General features: G+C 43.1%; 1 protein-coding gene across 3 annotated transcripts in view; it reads right to left on the reverse strand.

Moving 5' to 3' along the window:
• Positions 1-801: 801 nt before the first annotated feature.
• Exoc2 (exocyst complex component 2) overlaps positions 802-20,292 on the reverse strand; it is a 252,744-nt gene continuing 233,253 nt past the window's right edge. The window contains exon 30 of one of the 3 annotated variants that reach the window (XM_058582342.1): positions 802-1,230. In XM_058582342.1, the coding sequence (XP_058438325.1) occupies positions 1,119-1,230 (112 nt within the window). In that variant the 3' untranslated portion in view covers positions 802-1,118. The remainder of the gene's footprint in view (positions 1,231-20,292) is intronic. The other 2 variants (XM_058582341.1, XM_058582340.1) reach the window with 2 other exon arrangements.

Here is a 20,292-nt window from a genome sequence, read left to right on the forward strand (position 1 = left end):
ACAATTAAAAACTATTCTGCCCTCCACAGTATTCGACCTCAATAAACAGTTTTTTCATTGTCAGCTGCATCAGTATTTTGTTTTTGTTTAGGTATGAGATTGAACCCAGGGAAGCTTAAACAGTGAGCCACATCTCCAGCCTTTTTTACTTTGAGACAGGGTCTTGCTAAGTTTCCCAAGGCCTCACTAAGTTACTGAGTCTGGCCTTGAACCTGCAATCCTCCTGCCTCAGCCTCCAGAGCCACTGGGATTACAGGTATGTGCCATTGTGCCAGCAAATTCTTCTAATTCCTTACACTTTAATTGCTTTATATTTGTCTGCTCAAAGTGTAAATAAAGTGACTTTTAAACCATTTATCACATTTCAAGCACAGAGAACGGTACAGTGATCATCAACAAATCCAATAATTCTCAACTCATGGCCAGTGTTTTTTCATCTATGACCTGCCCACTGCCCCTCCCCTAGGACTACTTGGAAATAAATCCTAGGTGCCATGCCAAAAAAAAAAAAAATCACATTAAAAGCACATATGGCTTAGAAAGCTTTTTATTTTATATAAATATATCATGCAAATCAATCAAGAATTGTAATAAACACCTGTCATTTTGCATCATTTAGGTGCATCTGAATTTGTAGGGGGGGGGAACTCAATATTTCCTGAGACAAATGCACCAAATATATCTTACTGATTTAGTTGCACTTGAAAATCAGATGTTTTCCATGCATATTCATCATCCCCCAAAAATGGCCAAAAGAATATCACGCAATATTAGAAAACATAAGAAAGTTTAATTTCCCAGGAGAGCTCTATTGATCTGCTGATAGGGGTGGAACAAAGTCACACCCTGCCAGCGAGGGCGGTGGAAAGTGAAGAAAGCTGAGGAGAGAGTAGTGTTCAGCAGCTATTCTAAGAAGACGTTGGACAAGACGGTCTCAACATAGTCACAGCCAGCATGGCCGTCCGTGATCAAGCCTCTGGTAAAGCCAGCATTGTGTAACCTGTAACCTGCCACCTGGGTAACAGTGAAGTTCCTAACACCTGTGCCACACTTTCCGGTCAGCCAAATATTCCACTTCCTTCATTTCACAGTGCATCCCTGTTTCCATTCCTTGTGGTTCACAGAACAAATCCTGTGGCCAAAACGGCAGACCTTGGTAACATGGGAGCGTTTGGGATCAAGCCTCCTTGTCTGAGCATGTCCTGTTCTCTCTGCTGAGAATGTCCTGTCCTTTTAAAAAAAATTTAAATTTGTTTTAATTAGTTATACATGATAGTTGGAATCGTTTATGCACTTTGATATGTCATACATAGTTGGGGTATAATTTCTCATTTTTATGATTATACTTGTTGTAGAATCACATTGGTCATGCAGATATATATATATATATATATATATATATATATATATATATAATGTCTTTTTCATTCTACTATCCTTTCTTTCCCCATATCCCCTCCCCTCCCCTCCTTCCACTCTCCTCTACCTAATCAAGGTAACGCTATTGTTCCCTAGTGCACCCTTATTGTGAATTGGTACCTGCATATCAGAGGAAACATTCAGAAGTTAGTTTTTGGGGATTGGCTTATTTGGCTTAACATGGTATTCTCCAACTCGATCCATTTACCGACAAATGTCATAATTTCATTCTTCTATAAACCTGAGTAATATTTCATTGAATCTATATACCACATTTTCTTTATCCATTCATCTACTGAAGGACACCTAGGTCGGTTCCATAGTTTAGCTATTGTGAATTGAGCTGCTATGAACACTGACATGGCTTCATCACTCTAGTATGCTGATTTTAAGTCTTTGGGTATAAATTAAGGAGTGGGATAGTTGGGTCAAATGGTGGTTCCATTCCAAGTTTTCTGAGGAAACTCCATACTGCTTTCCATAGTGGTTGCACCAATTTTGCAGTCCCACCAGTAATGTATGAGTGTACCTTTTCCCCCACATCCTCGCCAACATTATTGATGACTATATTCTTGATAATTGCCATTCTGACTGGAGTGAGATGAAATCTCAGTATAGTTTTGATTTGTGTTTCTGTAATTACTAGAGCTGTTGATCATATACTTGTTGATTGATTGTATTTCTTCTTCTGTGAAGTGTCTGTTCACTTCCTTAGCCCATTTATTGATTGGATTATTTGTTTTGTTTTGGTGTTTTATAGTTCTTTATATATCCTAGGGATTAATGCTTTATTTGAGGTGCATGTGGTAAAGATTTTCTCCCATTCTGTAGGCTCTCTCTTCACATTATTGATTGTTTTCTTTGCTGAAAAGAAGCTTTTTAGTTTGAATCCACCCCATTTATTGATTCTTTATTCCCTTTTCCTGGCGAACAACCTTTGCCCCAAACTCCAGAAATTGGCCTTTGTCTTTCTGGGGTTGAGATGGAGGCCAGTAGTGTCAGGGTCTTGGACAGGAATGATCTGGCCCAGCATGTCAGTCCTGGGCTGGGAGCTTGGTTGGGCCACCGCCACCTGGGGAGCAGACCCCATCCTGTCCCATCAACCCATCCTTCCTGTTCCCACCCATCTCTCCCCATCTCAGCATTCTACTCCTCCTCTTCTCATCTGTGTTATTCAGCTTTCTCTCACTATAACAATAACTATGATAATTATAAAGACAAAATATTTACTTTGGCTCAGTGTCGGAGTTTCCAGGCCATGACTGACTGACCCCATTGCTTTGGGCCTGTGGTGAGGCAGCAGGTCATGGTGGGAGCACACTGTACAGCAAAGCTGCTCACCTCATAGCCAGGAAACAGAGGGAAAGAGGATGGGGCTGGGGTCCCACAATCCCCTTAAAGGGCACACCCCCTGTGATCTCAGGCTTCCCTAAGGCCCACCTCCTGAAGGTTCCAATACCTCCCAAGAGTGCTACTCAGGGACCAAGGCTGTAACACATGGACTTTCGTGAGACATTCAAGATCCAAACTGTAGTACCATCTCTTTGACTCCATCCCTTCCCCTTCCACTGTTCTGGATGGCAGCATTCCATCCTGTCCTGTCCAATCCCCCCCCCCCACCTTTCCATCCTATTGGATTCTAGTGTTCTATCCCATCACTTTATCCTACCCCATCCCAACTCTCATCTTATCCCACCGCATCCCATTCCTGGAGAAGCCAGGTGACTGTTGGGGCCATGGACACCTTGTTACCTACAGCATCAAAGCACTACCTTTACCTTTTCACAAACCGTTCCCATTGCTAAAGACCACACTCATTTCCCTTTATGGGAAGCATCAGGTCATTCACAAACATCTGGGTAAGATGGCATACCCTTACTTTCTCAGGTAAGCTCAACCCCGTCACCTACATTGAGGGGTGAAATGTGAGAGGTTGCCTTTATACAGACACTTTAAAGGGCTGGTACATGTTGGACCATATTCCCCTTCCCCTCACCAAGGGGCCACATGTGTCAGAGGAACCAAATTCCCCTGCCAGCTCATGGCACTGCCCCTGCCTCTCTCCCACTCCCCTCCAGCCCACCCACCTCATACCCTTGCACACTACAGGGCTCTTCCTCCCACTGCCAATGCGCCGTCTACCTCTAACACAGAGGGTTAAGAGTGAATGAGCACATCATTTGGGAGGGTTTGAAAGGCAGGCTGGGCCACATGGAAGTCAGAGAGCAGGTGCCTGCCTTTGTGTTGCAGGTGTGGGACACAGCAGCCACGCCCTGGGCAAGCTTTCACTCCCTGTTGGCACTTGGACCATGTTGAGACAGCCCCACTGGGCTCTCCCAGAGGTGTGGGGTGGCCACCGTCCTTGTTTGCCCAGGACAAATCAAGTGGCTTTCTTCATTTATTCTGCACTCCCAACCCCTATGTCTCCAATCTCAAGCAGCATGCATTGCTGCCCTTGGATCTTCATTGCTTTACAGTTCTAATGTCAGGACCAGCCTGTCTACATGGGCTGGGTGATTAGTCATATCCTGTTTGGGGTGCAGGTGGGATGCAGGCTCTGAAGAGGCAGAGGAGGAGACACGTGCCACATGTATCTGGAGGCCCTCCTGGGAAAGGCCCAGGCCCTGGATGTGTATGGGGCTGGCAAAAGCAAGTGTTTCTGATTCTCCCCTTGGTGACTCATCTGGGGCAAGTTATTGCAGCTCTTTCCAGTTATGCCCATCTCCAAGGAGTCATCACTGTCTCAAGGAAAGCCAATGCATGAAAGGAAGTAGAAATTACTTCAGCAAAACTCCATCTCTACCACCTCCACCAACTGAAATCACCAGTGAGTAGTCATGCTGCCTGGGCCCAGGGACAGAAACCCTGGGGGTTGGGGGAGACCTATCTGGATGCACCTACTGTCCCACTGACCATCCCAGCTCAGGACTGTGTGTAGTGAAGACCCCAAGGCATCTTGCAAAGATTCAGGACAACCTTTTATGTGGTTAGCTTCCAGGTTCAAGGACACCCCATGCTCCCAGACCCATCCATGTGCAAGGAAAACGGGAGGGATCTCTAGCAGCTGTCTCAGATAAGACCAAATCAAAGCAGAAGATAAAGATTCCTGGCTCCTGGGGGTGGGAGTGGCCTTTCTCCAGTGTCCTAACACCACAGATGAATCCAGTGTTGGTCACTGTTCTCAAAGCCTTGGCACCATACTTGCATATTCATTTTCTAGAACCCATGGGGCAAATAAGGCTCATAAATCATTATTTATCTTGTGAAATAAACTTTCCAAAATTCATCTTTCCATTCTTCATTTGCATGTCTACTTCTGTGACTTCTGAATCATGGTGATAGCCATATCTCAGTCTTTGAGGTTCCCAATTAAAGACTCCTTTAAAAAGTATTGTGAATGAAATGTCATGACATCATCATTGCACATGTATGTATGCCTTTTGCACATGACACAACTCCTATTCAACATAGTCCTTGAAACCCTAACCAGAGCAAAAGCAGGCTAGAGAAGGAAATTAAAGGGATACAAATAGAAAATGTCAAATTAGCTCCATTTTCTGATGTCATTCTCCTATATTTAGAAGACCTAAAAACTCCACCAGAAGACTTCAAGAACTGATAATCAAATTTAGTAAAGTAGCATAATACAAGATCAACACATATGAATAAATCACTTTGCTATACTCCAATAATGAATTTGCTGAAAAGAAAAAAAAAAACATTGGGAATTAATCCAATGAAGGGGGTTAAGGACCTCTACAACCCAAACTATAGAACACTGAAGAAAGAAATTGAAGAAAACCTTAGAAGATGGAAATATCTTCCATGTTCTTGGATAGCAGAATTAATATTGTCAAAATGGTCATACTACCAAAAGAATTATACAGATTCAATGCAGTCCCTATCAAAATACCAATGATAATATTCACAGAATTAGAAAAAAAGTTCTAAAATTCGTTTGGAAGAATATGAGACCCAGAATTGCCAAAGCAAACCTGAGCAAAAAAAGACATAATCATAATACAGGACCCCAAATTATGCTACAGAGCTATAGTAACAAAAACAGCATGGTACTGGCACCAAAACAGACACGAAGACCAAAGGAACAGAACAGAAGACACAGAGACAAACCCAAATAAATACAGTCATCTGAAACTCAACAAAGGTGCCAAAAACATACATTGGAGGAAAAAAATGCCTTTTCAACAAATGGTGCTGAGAAAACTGCATATCCATATGTAGAAGAATAAAACTTGATCCTTATCTCTCACCTTGCACAAAGGTCAACTCAAAGTATATCAAAGACCTAGGAATCAGACCAGGAACTCTGCAAATGCTAGAAGAAAATGTAAGTTCAACCCTCTAACATGTTGGTACAGGAATCAACTTCCTTAGCAAAATTCCTAAAGTGCAAAAAAATAAAGCTAAGAGTCAATAAGTGCATCATATGAAAAGCTTCTGCACAGCAAAGGAAAAGAGCCTGAAGAGAGAGCCTATAGAATGAGAGATCTTTGCCACCTGCATCCCAGAAAGGGCATTAACCACCAGAATATATAAGAACTAAAAAAAATAAATGAATAAATGAATGAATGAATAAATAAATAAATAAATAACATCCAAACACAAATAACCTAATTAATAAATGAGCAAAAGAACTAAACAAACACTTCTCAAAAGAAGAAATAAATGGCCAATAAATATATAAAAAATGTTCAATATCTATAGCAAATCAAAACTACATTGAGATTTCATCTTACTCCAATCAGAACAGCAATTATCAAGAATACAAATAATAATAAATGTTGGAAAAGATGTGGGGAAAAGGAACACTCATAAACTGTTTGTGGGACTATAAATTGGTGCAACCACTCTGAAAAGCAGCGGAGAGGTATTTCAAAAAACTAGGAAAGGAACCATCATATGACCCAGTTATCCTACTCCTCAGTATATATCCAAAGGATATAAAATCAGCAAACTATAGGGATGCAGCCACATCAATGTTTCTAAAAGCACAATTCACAGTAGCTAAGTTATGGAATCAATCTATCTTCCCATCAACAGATAAATGGACAAAGAAAATGTGGTATATGTATACACAATGGAATATTACTCAGCCATAAAGAAGAGTGATATTATGGCATTTGTCAGTAAATGGATGGAACCACCATGCTAAGTGAAATAAGCAAGGCTCAGAAGATCAACAATCAAATGTTTTCTCTGACATGTAGAAGCTACACCAAAATAAGGTGGGGAGGGGGAGAAAAAAAGATAAAAAGAGGGAAGAGGATTATATGAAAATAGAAGAGAGATCAGTAGAGGAAGGGGACTGAAGGACAGGTAAAGGGAACAGTGGAATGAATCTGACCAAACTCTCCCATGTACATATATAAATATACCACAGTGGATTACATCTTTATGTATATCCACAAAGAATTAATTTTAAAAATCTATAAACAGAAGATCAGTAGAGGGGGAAAAAACAGAGGGAGGTAGAAGGGGAGGGAAAGGAGAAGTACTGGGGACTGAATTAGAGCAAATTATATTCCATGCTTGCATGATTATGTCAAAATGAAACCTATCATGTATAGCTAAAATGAATAAAATATGCAAAACAAGTTATTGTAACTAAAATTCTATGACATCATCATTGTGCATGTGTGCATTTTGCACAATTTCAATGGCATAAGAGTTGTATTATTGTGCTCTCAGCTCTAGGAGGATGGGCATTGTGTTGGGCTTCACACAGTGCCTGGGACATCCCAGGGTACAAATGGATTATTGAATGAAAGAAAATATGAAAAGTCAGAAGTCATTGTCCACTATACACTTCCTAGACACTTCCTAACACAACAAATTTGCAGTTTTCTTCATTCTTTTCCAATTCCTGTGCTTGTTCACTGATTCTTACACAGCTATAATACTGTAAATGCCAGTTTGTCTGCTGGCAAAATAATGAACATTTCCCATGTTGCTATAGAGTATAACATATGTGACAACAGAAGTAAATGCCACACTGTATTATTTATTTCTCTATTGATGACATTGAAATGGGCTCTGTCAAACATTTTCAAGTTGCATTAGTCAGTTTACTGTTACTATAATGAAATGCCTGAGGCAACTAGTGTTTTCAAGGTTTATTTAGTTTATTTAGCAGAAGTTTATTTAGTTCACATTTTGGAAGTTCAAGGGCATGGTTCCTGAATTGACTCAGTTCTCCCAGCTGCAATCACCTCATAGCAGATGCATTGGACACATGTGTGTGTTTGAGAAAGAGTTTACATCAACAGACAGGAAATCAGAGAAACTGGGGTCCCACAATCCCCTTCAAAGGCATGCTCCCAATGACCTAAGAACCTCCAACAAAGCCTCACCTCCCAAAGGTTCCACCACCTCCAAACAGCTTCATGCTGGGGACCAAACCTTTAATCATAACAGACCCTTGGCAGACACTCAGACCACCCCAAACCATATAGCATGGGTATATCAATAATTATTTCCAGAGTATCCTTTTTCAGAACTAGAGTGAGTAGGTCCAGGGCATGACTGTTAGAATAACTGTGTGTGTAAGACAGCAGGTTTGCTTCCTAAGGGGCAAGCCATCCTCACTGCATACAATTAACACTTCTGTGATACACACTTGTCCTATCTTTGCAGGCCTCAGATTTTCTCTTATAAACATTCTCTTTCCATTTAAATAATGTTGCATGGCTCTCGTGAGTGTCTTAATTTATTTTTATTTTAGGGCTTTTTAAATATTTTTCCTCCCCTTTTAAAGAATAATAATAGTGTGAGAATACTGTACTATGATTATTTACTTGCAATACAGCTTAATAAATACCTAGAGAGCCGCCCCCCACCCCCCGCGCCTGCCAGGTAGGGGAACTGTGACCACGGACAGAAAAGGCCCAGTGGCCCGCGGCGGGACAGAGCTTCCAATCACTCCTGCAAGGTAGGCGGGCCTGCGACCCACCGGCAGAAGAGGAGCAGCGACCTGCTGAGAGGCAGAGCCGCCCCCTCCCCCTGCACCGGCAAGGTAGAGGGAACTGTGACCACTCACAGAGCAGGCCCAGCGGCCTGCTGAGGGGCAGAGCTGCCCCCCACCCCCGCGCCTGCCAGGTAGGTGGAACTGTGACCACGGACAGAAAAGGCCCAGTGGCCCACGGCGGGACAGAGCTTCCAATCACTCCTGCAAGGTAGGCGGGCCTGCGACCCACCGGCAGAAGAGGAGCAGCGACCTGCTGAGAGGCAGAGCTGCCCCCTCCCCCTGCACCGGCAAGGTAGAGGGAACTGTGACCACGCACATAGCAGGCCCAGCGGCCTGCTGAGGGGCAGAGCCGCCCCCCACCCCCCGCGCCTCCCAGGTAGGTGGAACGGTGACCACCGACAGAAAAGGCCCAGTGGCCCGCGGCGGGACAGAGCTTCCAATCACTCCTGCAAGGTAGGCGGGCCTGCGACCCACCGGCAGAAGAGGAGCAGCGGCCCGCTGAGAGGCAGAGCCGCCCCCTCCCCCTGCGCCGGCAAGGTAGAGGGAACTGTGACCACCATCAGAACAGGCCAGACCTGCAACCGAGAGACAGAACAGGCCCAGTGGCCTGAGGAAGGGTAGAGCCGCCCCCCCTGCGCCTGCAAGGTAGGCGGACCTGCGACCCACTGGCAGTACAGCCCCAGAGGCCTGCAGAGGGGCAGTGCCGCTGCCTGCGCCTGCAAAGTAGACAGAACTGTGACCACCGACAGAACAAGCCTAGCGGCCCGCAGAGGGACAGAGCCGCCGCCTGTGCCTGCGAGGGAGACTTTGCAACTATACAAGACCAATATAAATATATAGGGGGAAAATTCAATAGCACAACAGTTTCACCAAGTAGAAAGGAACGCGAACAGTATGAAGAGACAAGGAAAGAAAGGACCACAAGCATTGCAGGTCAACTCAACGTTAGAAGAGGTAATAGCTGCAGCAGATGGAATGTCAGATAAAGAATTCAGGATATACATGCTTCAGATGATCTGGAGTCTCAAGGAAGACATCAGACAGCAAAATCAGACAATGAAAGATCACTTCAACAATGAATTACATAAACAAATCCAAGAAGCAAAAGATCAACTATACAGGGAAATAGAGGTTATAAAAAACAAACAAACAGAAATCCTAGAAATGCAGGAAGCAATAAGCCAACTTAAAAACTCAATTGAGAATACTACCAGCAGAGTAGAACACTTAGAAGACAGAACATCAGACAATGAAGATAAAGTATTTCAACTCGAAAAGAACATAGACAGCTCAGCAAGACTGTTAAGAAACCATGAGCAGAACATCCAAGAAATATGGGATAACATCAAGAGACCAAACTTAAGAGTCATTGGGATACAGGAAGGGACAGAGTTTCAAACCAAAGGAATGAGCAATCTATTCAATGAAATAATACGAGAAAACTTCCCAGACTTGAAGAATGAGACAGAACCCCAAATCCTAGAAGCCTACAGGACGCCGAATGTGCAAAATCATAAGAGACCCACAGCTAGACACATTATAATGAAGATGCCCAACATACAGAATAAGGAGAGAATTTTAAAAGCTACAAGAGAAAGGAAGCAGATCACATTTAGGGGTAAGCCAATCAGGATAACAGCTGATCTTTCAACACAGACTCTGAAAGCTAGAAGATCCTGGAATAACATATTTCAAACACTGAAAGAAAATGGGTTCCAACCAAGAATTGTGTTTCCAGCGAAATTAAGCTTCAGGATGGAAGATGAAATTAAAACCTTCCACGATAAACAAAAGTTAAAAGAATTTGCAGCTAGAAAACCATCTCTTCAAAACATCCTTGGCAAAACATTACAGGAAGAGGAAATGGAAAATAACAATGAAAACCAACAGTGGGAGGTAGGACACTAAAGGGGGGAAAATAATCAAAGAGGAAAACAAACCATGTTTAGTAACATAAATAAACAAATATGGCTGGAAGAACAACCCATATCTCAATAATAACCCTAAATGTTAATGGCTTAAACTCACCAATCAAGAGACACAGGCTAGTAGAATGGATCACAAAACAAGACCCAACAATATGCTGTCTACAGGAGACGCATTTGATAGGAAAAGACATACATAAGCTGAAGGTGAAAGGTTGGGAAAAATCATATCACTCATATGGACTTCGGAAACAAGCAGGAGTATCCATACTCATATCAAATAAAATAGATTTCAAGCCAAAGTTAATCAAAAGGGATAAAGAGGGACACTACATACTGCTCAAGGGAACCATACACCAACAAGACATAACAATCATAAATATATATGCCCCAAACAATGGTGCAGCTATGTTCATCAAACAAACTCTTCTCAAGTTCAAGAGTCTAATAGACCACCATACAATAATCATGGGAGACTTCAACACACCTCTATCACCACTGGACAGATCTTCCAAACAAAAGTTGAATAAGGAAACTATAGAACTCAATAACACAATTAATAACCTAGACTTAATTGACATATATAGAATATACCACCCAACATCAAGCAGTTACACTTTTTTCTCAGCAGCACATGGATCCTTCTCAAAAATAGATCATATATTATGTCACAGGGAAACTCTTAGACAATATAAAGGAGTAGAAATAATACCATGCATCCTATCTGATCATAATGGAATGGAACTGAAAATCAACGATAAAAGAAGGAAGGGAAAAGAATACATCACTTGGAGAATGAACAATAGGTTACTGAATGATCAATGGGTTATAGAAGACATCAAGGAAGAAATTAAAAAATTCTTAGAGATTAATGAAAACACAGACACAACATATCGGAATCTATGGGACACATTGAAAGCAGTTCTAAGAGGAAAATTCATTGCTTGGAGTTCATTCCTTAAAAAAAGAAAAAACCAACAAATAAATGATCTCATACTTCATCTCAAAATCCTAGAAAAAGAAGAGCAAAACAACAGCAAAAGAAGTAGAAGGCAAGAAATAATGAAAATCAGAGCTGAAATTAATGAAATCGAAACAAAAGAAATAATTGAAAAAATTGACAAAACTAAAAGTTGGTTCTTTGAAAAAATAAACAAAATCGAAAGACCCTTAGCCATGCTAGCGAAGAGAAGAAGAGAGAGAACTCAAATTACAAACATACGGGATGAAAGAGGCAATATCACAACAGACACTTCAGAAATACAGATGATAATCAAAAATTATTTTGAATCCTTATACTCCAATAAATTAGAAGATAGTGAAGGCATAGATAAATTTCTTAAGTCATATGATCTGCCCAGATTGAGTCAGGAGGATATAGACAACCTAAACAGACCAATATCAATTGAGGAAATAGAAGAAACCATCAAAAGACTACCAACTAAGAAAAGCCCAGGACCGGATGGGTATACAGCAGAGTTTTACAAAACCTTTAAAGAGGAACTAATACCAATACTTTTCAAGCTACTTCGGGAAATAGAAAAAGAGGGAGAACTTCCAAATTCATTCTACGAGGCCGACATCACCCTGATACCTAAACCAGACAAAGACACTTCAAAGAAAGAAAACTACAGACCAATATCTCTAATGAACCTAGATGCAAAAATCCTCAATAAAATTCTGGCCACTCGGATACAAAAACTTATCTAAAAAATTGTGCACCATGATCAAGTAGGATTCATCCCTGGGATGCAAGGCTGGTTCAATATACGGAAATCAATAAATGTTATTCACCACATCAATAGACTTAAAAATAAGAATCATATGATCATCTCGATAGATGCGGAAAAAGCATTTGACAAAGTACAGCATCCCTTTTTTTTCAAAACTCTAGAAAAACTAGGGATAACAGGAACATACCTCAATATTGTAAAAGCAATCTATGCTAAGCCTCAGGCTAGCATCATTCTGAATGGAGAAAAATTGAAGGCATTCCCTCTAAAATCTGGAACAAGACAGGGATGCCCTCTCTCACCACTTCTGTTCAACATAGTTCTCGAAACACTGGCCAGAGCAATTAGACAGACGAAAGAAATTAAAGGCATCAAAATAGGAAAAGAAGAACTTAAATTATCACTATTTGCAGATGACATGATTCTATACCTAGCAGACTCAAAAGGGTCTACAAAGAAACTATTAGAGCTAATAAATGAATTCAGCAAAGTGGCAGGATATAAAATCAACACGCATAAATCAAAGGCATTCCTGTATATCAGCGACAAATCCTCTGAAATGGAAATGAGGACAACCACTCCATTCACAATATCTTCAAAAAAAATAAAATACTTGGGAATCAACCTAACAAAAGAGGTGAAAGACTTGTACAATGAAAACTACAGAACCCTAAAGAGAGAAATAGAAGAAGATCTTAGAAGATGGAAAAATATACCCTGTTCATGGATAGGCAGAACTAACATCATCAAAATGGCGATATTACCAAAAGTTCTCTATAGGTTTAATGCAATGCCAATCAAAATCCCAACGGCATTTCTTGTAGAAATAGAGAAAGCAATCATGAAATTCATATGGAAAAACAAAAGACCCAGAATAGCAAAAACAATGCTAAGCAGGAAGTGTGAATCAGGCAGTATAGCGATACCAGACTTCAAACTATACTACAGAGCAATAGTAACAAAAACAGCATGGTACTGGTACCAAAACAGGCGGGTGGACCAATGGTACAGAATAGAGGACACAGAAACCAATCCACAAAACTACAACTACCTTATATTTGATAAAGGGGCTAAAAGCATGCAATGGAGGAAGGATAGCATCTTCAACAAATGGTGCTGGGAAAACTGGAAATCCATATGCAACAAAATGAAACTGAATCCCTTTCTCTCGCCATGCACAAAAGTGAATTCAAAATGGATCAAGGAGCTTGATATCAAATCAGAGACACGCCATCTGATAGAAGAAAAAGTTGGCTACGATCTACATACTGTGGGGTCGGGCTCCAAATTCCTCAATAGGACACCCATAGCACAAAAGTTAATAACTAGAATCAACAAATGGGACTTACTCAAACTAAAAAGTTTTTTTCTCAGCAAAAGATACAATAAGAGAGGTAAATAGAGAGCCTACATCCTGGGAACAAATCTTTACTCCTCACACTTCAGATAGAGCCCTAATATCCAGAGTATACAAAGAACTCAAAAAATTAGACAATAAGAGAACAAACAACCCAATCAACAAATGGGCCAAGAACCTGAACAGACACTTCTCAGAGGAGGACATACAATCAATCAACAAGTACATGAAAAAATGCTCACCATCTCTAGCAGTCAGAGAAATGCAAATCAAAACCACCCTAAGATACCATCTCACTCCAGTTAGATTGGCAGCCATTATGAAGTCAAACAACAACAAGTGCTGGCGAGGATGTGGGGAAAAGGGTACACTTGTACATTGCTGGTGGGACTGCAAATTGGTGCAGCCAATTTGGAAAGCAGTATGGAGATTTCTTGGAAAGCTGGGAATGGAGCCACCATTTGACCCAGCTATTCCCCTTCTCAGTCTATTCCCTAAAGACCTAAAAAGAGCATGCTACAGGGACACTGCTACATCGATGTTCATAGCAGCACAATTCACAATAGCTAGACTGTGGAACCAACCTAGATGCCCTTCAATGGATGAATGGATAAAAAAATGTGGCATTTATACACAATGGAGTATTACTCTGCATTAAAAAATGACAAAATCATAGAATTTACAGGGAAATGGATGGCATTAGAGCAGATTATGCTAAGTGAAGCTAGCCAATCCCTAAAAAACAAATGCCAAATGTCTTCTTTGATATAAGGAGAGTAACTAAGAACAGAGTAGGGTCGAAGAGCATGAGAAGAAGATTAACATTAAACAGGGATGAGAGGTGGGAGTGAAAGGGAGAGAGAAGGGAAAATGCATGGAAATGGAAGGAGACCCTCAGAGTTATACAAAAGTACATACAAGAGGAAGTGAGGGGAAGGGGAAAAATAATATAAGGGGGACAAACGAATGTCAGTAGAGGGAGCAGAGAGAGAAGAGGGGAGGGGAGGGGAGGGGAGGGGGGATAGTAGAGGATAGGAAAGGCAGCAGAATACAACAGACACTAGTATGGCAATTTGTAAATCAATGGATGTGTAACTGATGTGATTCTGCAATCTGTATATGGGGTAAAAATGGGAGCGCATAACCCACTTGAATCAAATTGTGAAATATGATATATCAAGAACTATGTAATGTTTTGAACAGCCAACAATAAAAAATTTAAAAAAAAACAAACAAAAAATAAATAAATAAATAAATACCTAAATATCTTCCTTGAGCTTCAAGATGACTCTTTGGAGGGACACGACATGGATTTCATTATCCACAGGGAAAGACACTAACACCAGTCAAGAGACCAAGGAAAGAATCCATCTTCTCTAATTCTTGGTTCAAAGGTCTTCAAAAAGAAATTATGGCTGGTCACAGTGGCACATGCCTGTAATCCCAGTGACTTGGGAGGCTGAGGCTGGAGGAGCACAAGTTCAAGGCCAGCCTCAGCAACTTAGCAAGACCCTCAGCGATTTAGTGAGAACCTGTCTCAAAAATTAAAAAAATAAAAAAAAAAGGCCAAGGATGTGGCTCAGTGGTTAAATACCCCTGGGTTCAATTGCCAGTACAAAAAAAAAAAAAAGGAAGAAAGATATTGTGGAGGTAATTATATTGGTAAACTGTGAAATCATACATACAGGCTCATATGGAAAGGGATAGATCCCAGCCACAGCCAGAATGTGGCATTCCCTCACGAGTCCACTGTTCTCTGCATTCTTAATTTTAAGCATGACCTACCAACTTCTGCAGTGTGCAAGAAGACTGCTGCCCAGTCTCCCTCTCTCCTGTGCTCCCATCACTGTCCCAGCTGACCCACTGGCTGCCCTTCTTTCCTCTCCTTGATGGCATCTTCTGTTCCTCTCACCAGCTCTTGCTCTTTCTGTGAGCAGCAGAGTCAGTTTTAGGGAGTGAAACTGGAACACGTTCACCATCTATCTGTGACCAAACTGCCGCTGATGACATGGGCTTTCTGCACTGAGACTGTAACAAGGCTTTCTGTGTTTTGCGGTTTGTGCAAGCTAAGAAACTGATGCAGAGCTCACATCCCTGTGGCTCCACGAGACCCTTCCCTGCAGGAGCTGGAGCAATATTTCTTTTCTTGTATAAAGAGTCTTGATTCCTTAGAGTTTTTAACTCACTGACTGGGGGCCTGAACTAAAGCAAAGAAAGTGAGAGGAAAAAGTAAAGGGGAGGGAAAAAGACCTTCAAAAGATGGTCTTTTATTTCATCTTCCCCAGGGTGACAGAGATGCGGCAAGCCCTGTCTTGCCCTCCAGCAAAGGAGATGAGGCCAAGCTAGGAAGATCAAAGGAAAGCAGAACAGGGTGAGTGTGTCAGGGAGGCTGGGGGGATGACTGTCAGGGCCCAGGCCCTCTCTAGCACAAGGCTGGCCCAAAGCCTGAGGACATCTGTAGAGGGACGTGAAAGAAGAGGTGCTGCCAGGTCAGGTGACCCTGAACGTGCTAGCATTTAGCACAGGAGTCAGAGTGTGGAGGCTGTGGACCTCTGCCTGCCCTGGAACCCTTGGCCTTCAGCCTACCTCCCCAGGGTAAAACTGTCCACGCCGCCAGCAACAACCCTCCTTCTATGTGATGATTCTGACCATCCGAGAGTGTCTCCTTTTCTTGAACTGAAATTCCACTCTTTTCTATACTTTTGGCCTTTAGGACTCCAGACATATCCCCCCTCCAACATGAAACCTCCCCAGTTGCCCAGGCCATCGTACTACCTAGAAATTGACTCCATTGCGTCTAGTGGCTTGGATTTGACCTCTGCATGATTCGACTTGTTCTGTGTCTGTCCTTGTCTCCTTTATGTCATGGTGAAGTCTTTGTACAGTCTGAGTTCCACAGCTGATGAGCTAGGCACTTGGGGGCCGCTTAGTTTTCATTAGCTGTTGAAGGGGGATGGTAGGTACATGATTTGGCTTATAGGGCTGCTGCAAGCACTGAGTTTTCAAAGCAGGCAAAATCTGCAGAGGTCTGGAATATGGCAAGTGCTTAAGAAAGATTAGTTTGGAGCTTCATTTGGGCCTTTTCAACTTTGACCCACTGAACACTTAGCAAGGACCCAAGAGGTGGCCCTAGTAGGAACACCCACTCTCAAGGACCCCCAGGCTATGAAGGAAGACGGGTGCTAGCAGAGCCAGCAGGGTGCAGAGAGGCACAGAGGCCTTTGGGTATTCAGATGGACACACAGCCAGACAGATGGCCAGGAAATATTTGGTGAATCACTTTGATAATGTGCTCTGTAAAATTTTGCTGAATGAATGTTGAATGAATTTGAAATCAAAGACCAAACCACAACACCACACCCGTGAGGAGGAAACTAGACGGTTCTAGAGAGGGTGAGGGCTACAGTGTGGCAGACAATGGAAAAGCTGCCGCCCCACAGGGCCCAGAAACCCCAGACTGTGAAGAGGGCTTTGTGTGCTCTTGTTTTTCCTTTTCAGATGACAATGATGTGTGTGTGTGTGTGTGTGTGTGTGTATTTTCTTTCTCTGGTTTTTCAGAGCTTAAAGCACTAAGGGGAGGATGGGGGAATTCATCAGAATAATTGTAAATAAACAGAGTACAGCACATCCTCACTTTGGTTTCTGTGGTTTGTAACTTTGTCGTTATGAAATGGAATATCTGGAACAAAAACAGGTGAAAGGATTAAAAAGCCATGCTTAGGGCCCAGGTATGGACATTTTCAGAGTTGCCATAAGAGCCATTCAAGACATAGTTTAAAGAGAAACAGAAGCACAGAGGCCCACAGGCCCCTCGGGAGGTAAAAATGGATTGACCCTGACAAACAAATGTAACACATAATAAACGGCATTTCAAAGATCCAAGTAGGAAGAGAGCAGGGCCTTGCAGTCCAAAGGTAGGGAAGATGGCCCAGGGCATCACGGGGAGCAGACAGTCACTTCTCTCTGGCAGTCAGAATGGACAGTTTTCTTCCAACTCCAAGGCCCTCACTTTGGTCACCAGCATTACAGGAAGCTGAGGACAGAGGTTGACTTTGGAATTTATTAAAAAAAAAAAAAGCTCTGGATATGGTCCTTTGTGCCTCTACCCCTAAAGGAGGAGACCAAAGGAATTTCCAAATGAAGCCACACTTGTTGTACACATTGGTGACATGGAAACACTCCGGTTGCTTTGAGTTATCTGGAAGGCCCAGAATGAGAACACAGGCTGTGGTTCAAGGAAGGGGCAGATGAGCAGACAGGAATGAGACAAAGATGTGGTACAGGGAGAGGAAGCAGGGGACAGCCAGCCTGGCAGGTCCCTGGGAGCTGCCACTCCATCCAGGGTGAAAAAGCCATGGTTGCTAGCCTGGGCTCTAGCTGGGCCTACTGAGGAAGCCCCTGGAGAGTCTCTGTCTCCCAGAAGATCTGGCTCAATGCCAAGTCACATTTTTTTTAAAGTATTTTGGAGGGGAAAGTGAAATCTTTATAGTTTATTTATTTTTTTATATGGTGCTGAGGATCAAACCCAGTGCCTCACATGTGCAAGGTGAGTGCTCTACCACTGTGCTGTAGCACCAGCCTCCAAGTCACATTTTTAATGAAAATATTTGGAGCTTGTCCCTGCTTGTCCTGCTGCAGACTCCTTCCCTGGACTCTGGGCTTGAGCTTCCAAAACCTTCCCCACAGGATTCCCAGGACTTGCCTGCCTGACCACTGGCAGGCCTTGTCCAACCCAGCCTACCTGGCTCTTTACAGGGCTGCATGTTGGGAAGGGTGGAGAATGAGAAGACGCAAATGGGAGGAGAGATGGTGCACAAGGCAGGGTAACTCCTGAAGGGGAAATTGAGATAGATATCGCCCATTCATGGGCAAGGATGAAGGGCCCTGAGCAGGGGCCAACATGAGAGAGAGAATTCCTGTCCAGCTGCAGCACCTGAGCAGTTCTAGAACCTACAGAATTTGGCAAAAAGGAAGGCATACATGATTGAAAATGATGAGAAGGGGCCCCTGCATCCCCTCTTGCCAAGCTGCCTGTCCTGCTCCCCATCTCTTGCACTTCCTGGCTTGTCTCCCAGCTCAACTTTTGCTTATACTTCCCGTTTCCCAATTTGGACTGAAACAGTTACATCCAGGAGTCTCCTGAGTGGGGAGTGCTGGTGAGACGGCCAGGGCTGCCTAGGGGTGTGAAGAGCAGTGAGCACATCTACTTCACCTCTTTTAGTCTATTTAGTGACTTATGCAATTTGAAAAAAACCCCAAACCAAACAATAACAACAAAACACCAACCCACAGCCTTTTCAATGATTGAGTTCCACCAGGAGAGTGAAGTTTCTTAGTGGAAACAGTGATGTGTGATCCTGTTTAGCTGGCACCAGGCAGCTGCCGGGACGGCTCTGCAAGAGGGAGGCGCAGCCGGCCTGACTCAGTGGAAGGAAGTGGTGTGTTTCCATCGCAGAGCTCAAAAACAAGGTGGTTTGAGGAACGGCTTGCGTGTCATTGGCATTTCCCTGTTGTGTTTATGAAATAAGGTGGGAATAAACTTCGAGGTTACTAGAATCTCATCTTTTACAAGAAACCAAGAAGCCCCCAGTGGAACACAGGCAGGGGGCTGAGCGAGGACAGAGGCACTGGGGAAACCTGAGGGGGCTGGGCCAGGGAGGGAAGGAGGGAGGCCTGAGAGGCACTGCCTGGCTCTCCAACACTCCATTTTATGGATGGACACCTGAGGGTTGCCTCTGCCTTCCCAAGTCTTCCCAACATGTGCCCTGAGCTGTTTCCTTCCCTAGATTGGGTGTGGGTGCAAAGCACAGGCCCTTATGATTGGTGCTGAGTGTCCAGGCCAGGGAGAGGCAGCAAGGTCCAGAGGGAGGTGTCTTGTAAGATGGAGATGTGGGCCAGGTGAGGTGGCATATGCTTGCAGCTCCAGTTATCCAGGGGTTTGTGGGAGGAGGATTACATTACTTGTGCCCAAGAGTTTAAGGCCAGCCTGGGCAGCAAGACTCTGTCTAAAAAAAAAAAAAAAGTGAATTTGCAAACAGAGAATGTGCAAGCTACTGTCCAGCACATGCCCTTTGTCCCTCCAGAGCTGGGGTTAGAGGAGGACTCTTACAGAAGGTGTAAATTATATCTCCCATGAAGTGAGCTTACACAAGGAGGGATGAGGGCTTATGGACCACAGAGCTCCGTGCACATAGCAAAGAGAGAAATGGTCCTGTATGGGCTGGATGGATTGACACAGCAGGAAACCAGGTTGCATTCCCAAAGGAAGTGCTAGGGAAGGATGTAGACACAGAGAGCTATGGCCATCGGCAGGTGGTAAGCTCTTCTGTCCTTCACCGTTATATCTCAATCTAAGCATCCCCAGAGAGGAGGCTGCCCTTGGAGTAATATAACAGGGGCTCATTTTCGTATTTAAGCTGAGTGAAAGAAAATAGTGGGAGCAGAATACACACCAAGTATAGTAAATACAGAGGAAGTGCAGTGAGACCAATGTTCCATTCACCTGTTTGGGTTGCTGTCAGAGAGCAAAACAATGGGAGAAAAAAATCCCCATATTTTCACAAGGAGGTTTACTGGAAAATCTAATAAATAGAGTCGGAAGTCTAAGCACAGCAATCTTGAAACCACCTTCTCATCATTCAAAAGTTGTTTTCAGAATCAGCTCTTCCTTGGCTAATGCCATCCAGGTCTGGGCTCAAAGTCCTCCCAGAGACCATGTGGCTGTGATGACATTAACATCTGTTTTTGGCTGAATTGTGTCCATAGTGCTTCTGTCCTTTGCACACCCTCCCAGGCTAGGGAAGGAAGCAGCTCACGGCTTGTGAAGAGTCAGGCAGGTAGAGGCAACTGCCAGATGTCTGTCCCAAGTCTATG

Source organism: Marmota monax, unplaced genomic scaffold, assembly GCF_021218885.2.
Source record: "Marmota monax isolate L192 unplaced genomic scaffold, Marmota_monax_Labrador192_F-V1.1 WCK01_AAM20220418_F8-fsc00029, whole genome shotgun sequence".
Classification (NCBI taxonomy): Eukaryota; Metazoa; Chordata; class Mammalia; order Rodentia; family Sciuridae; genus Marmota; species Marmota monax.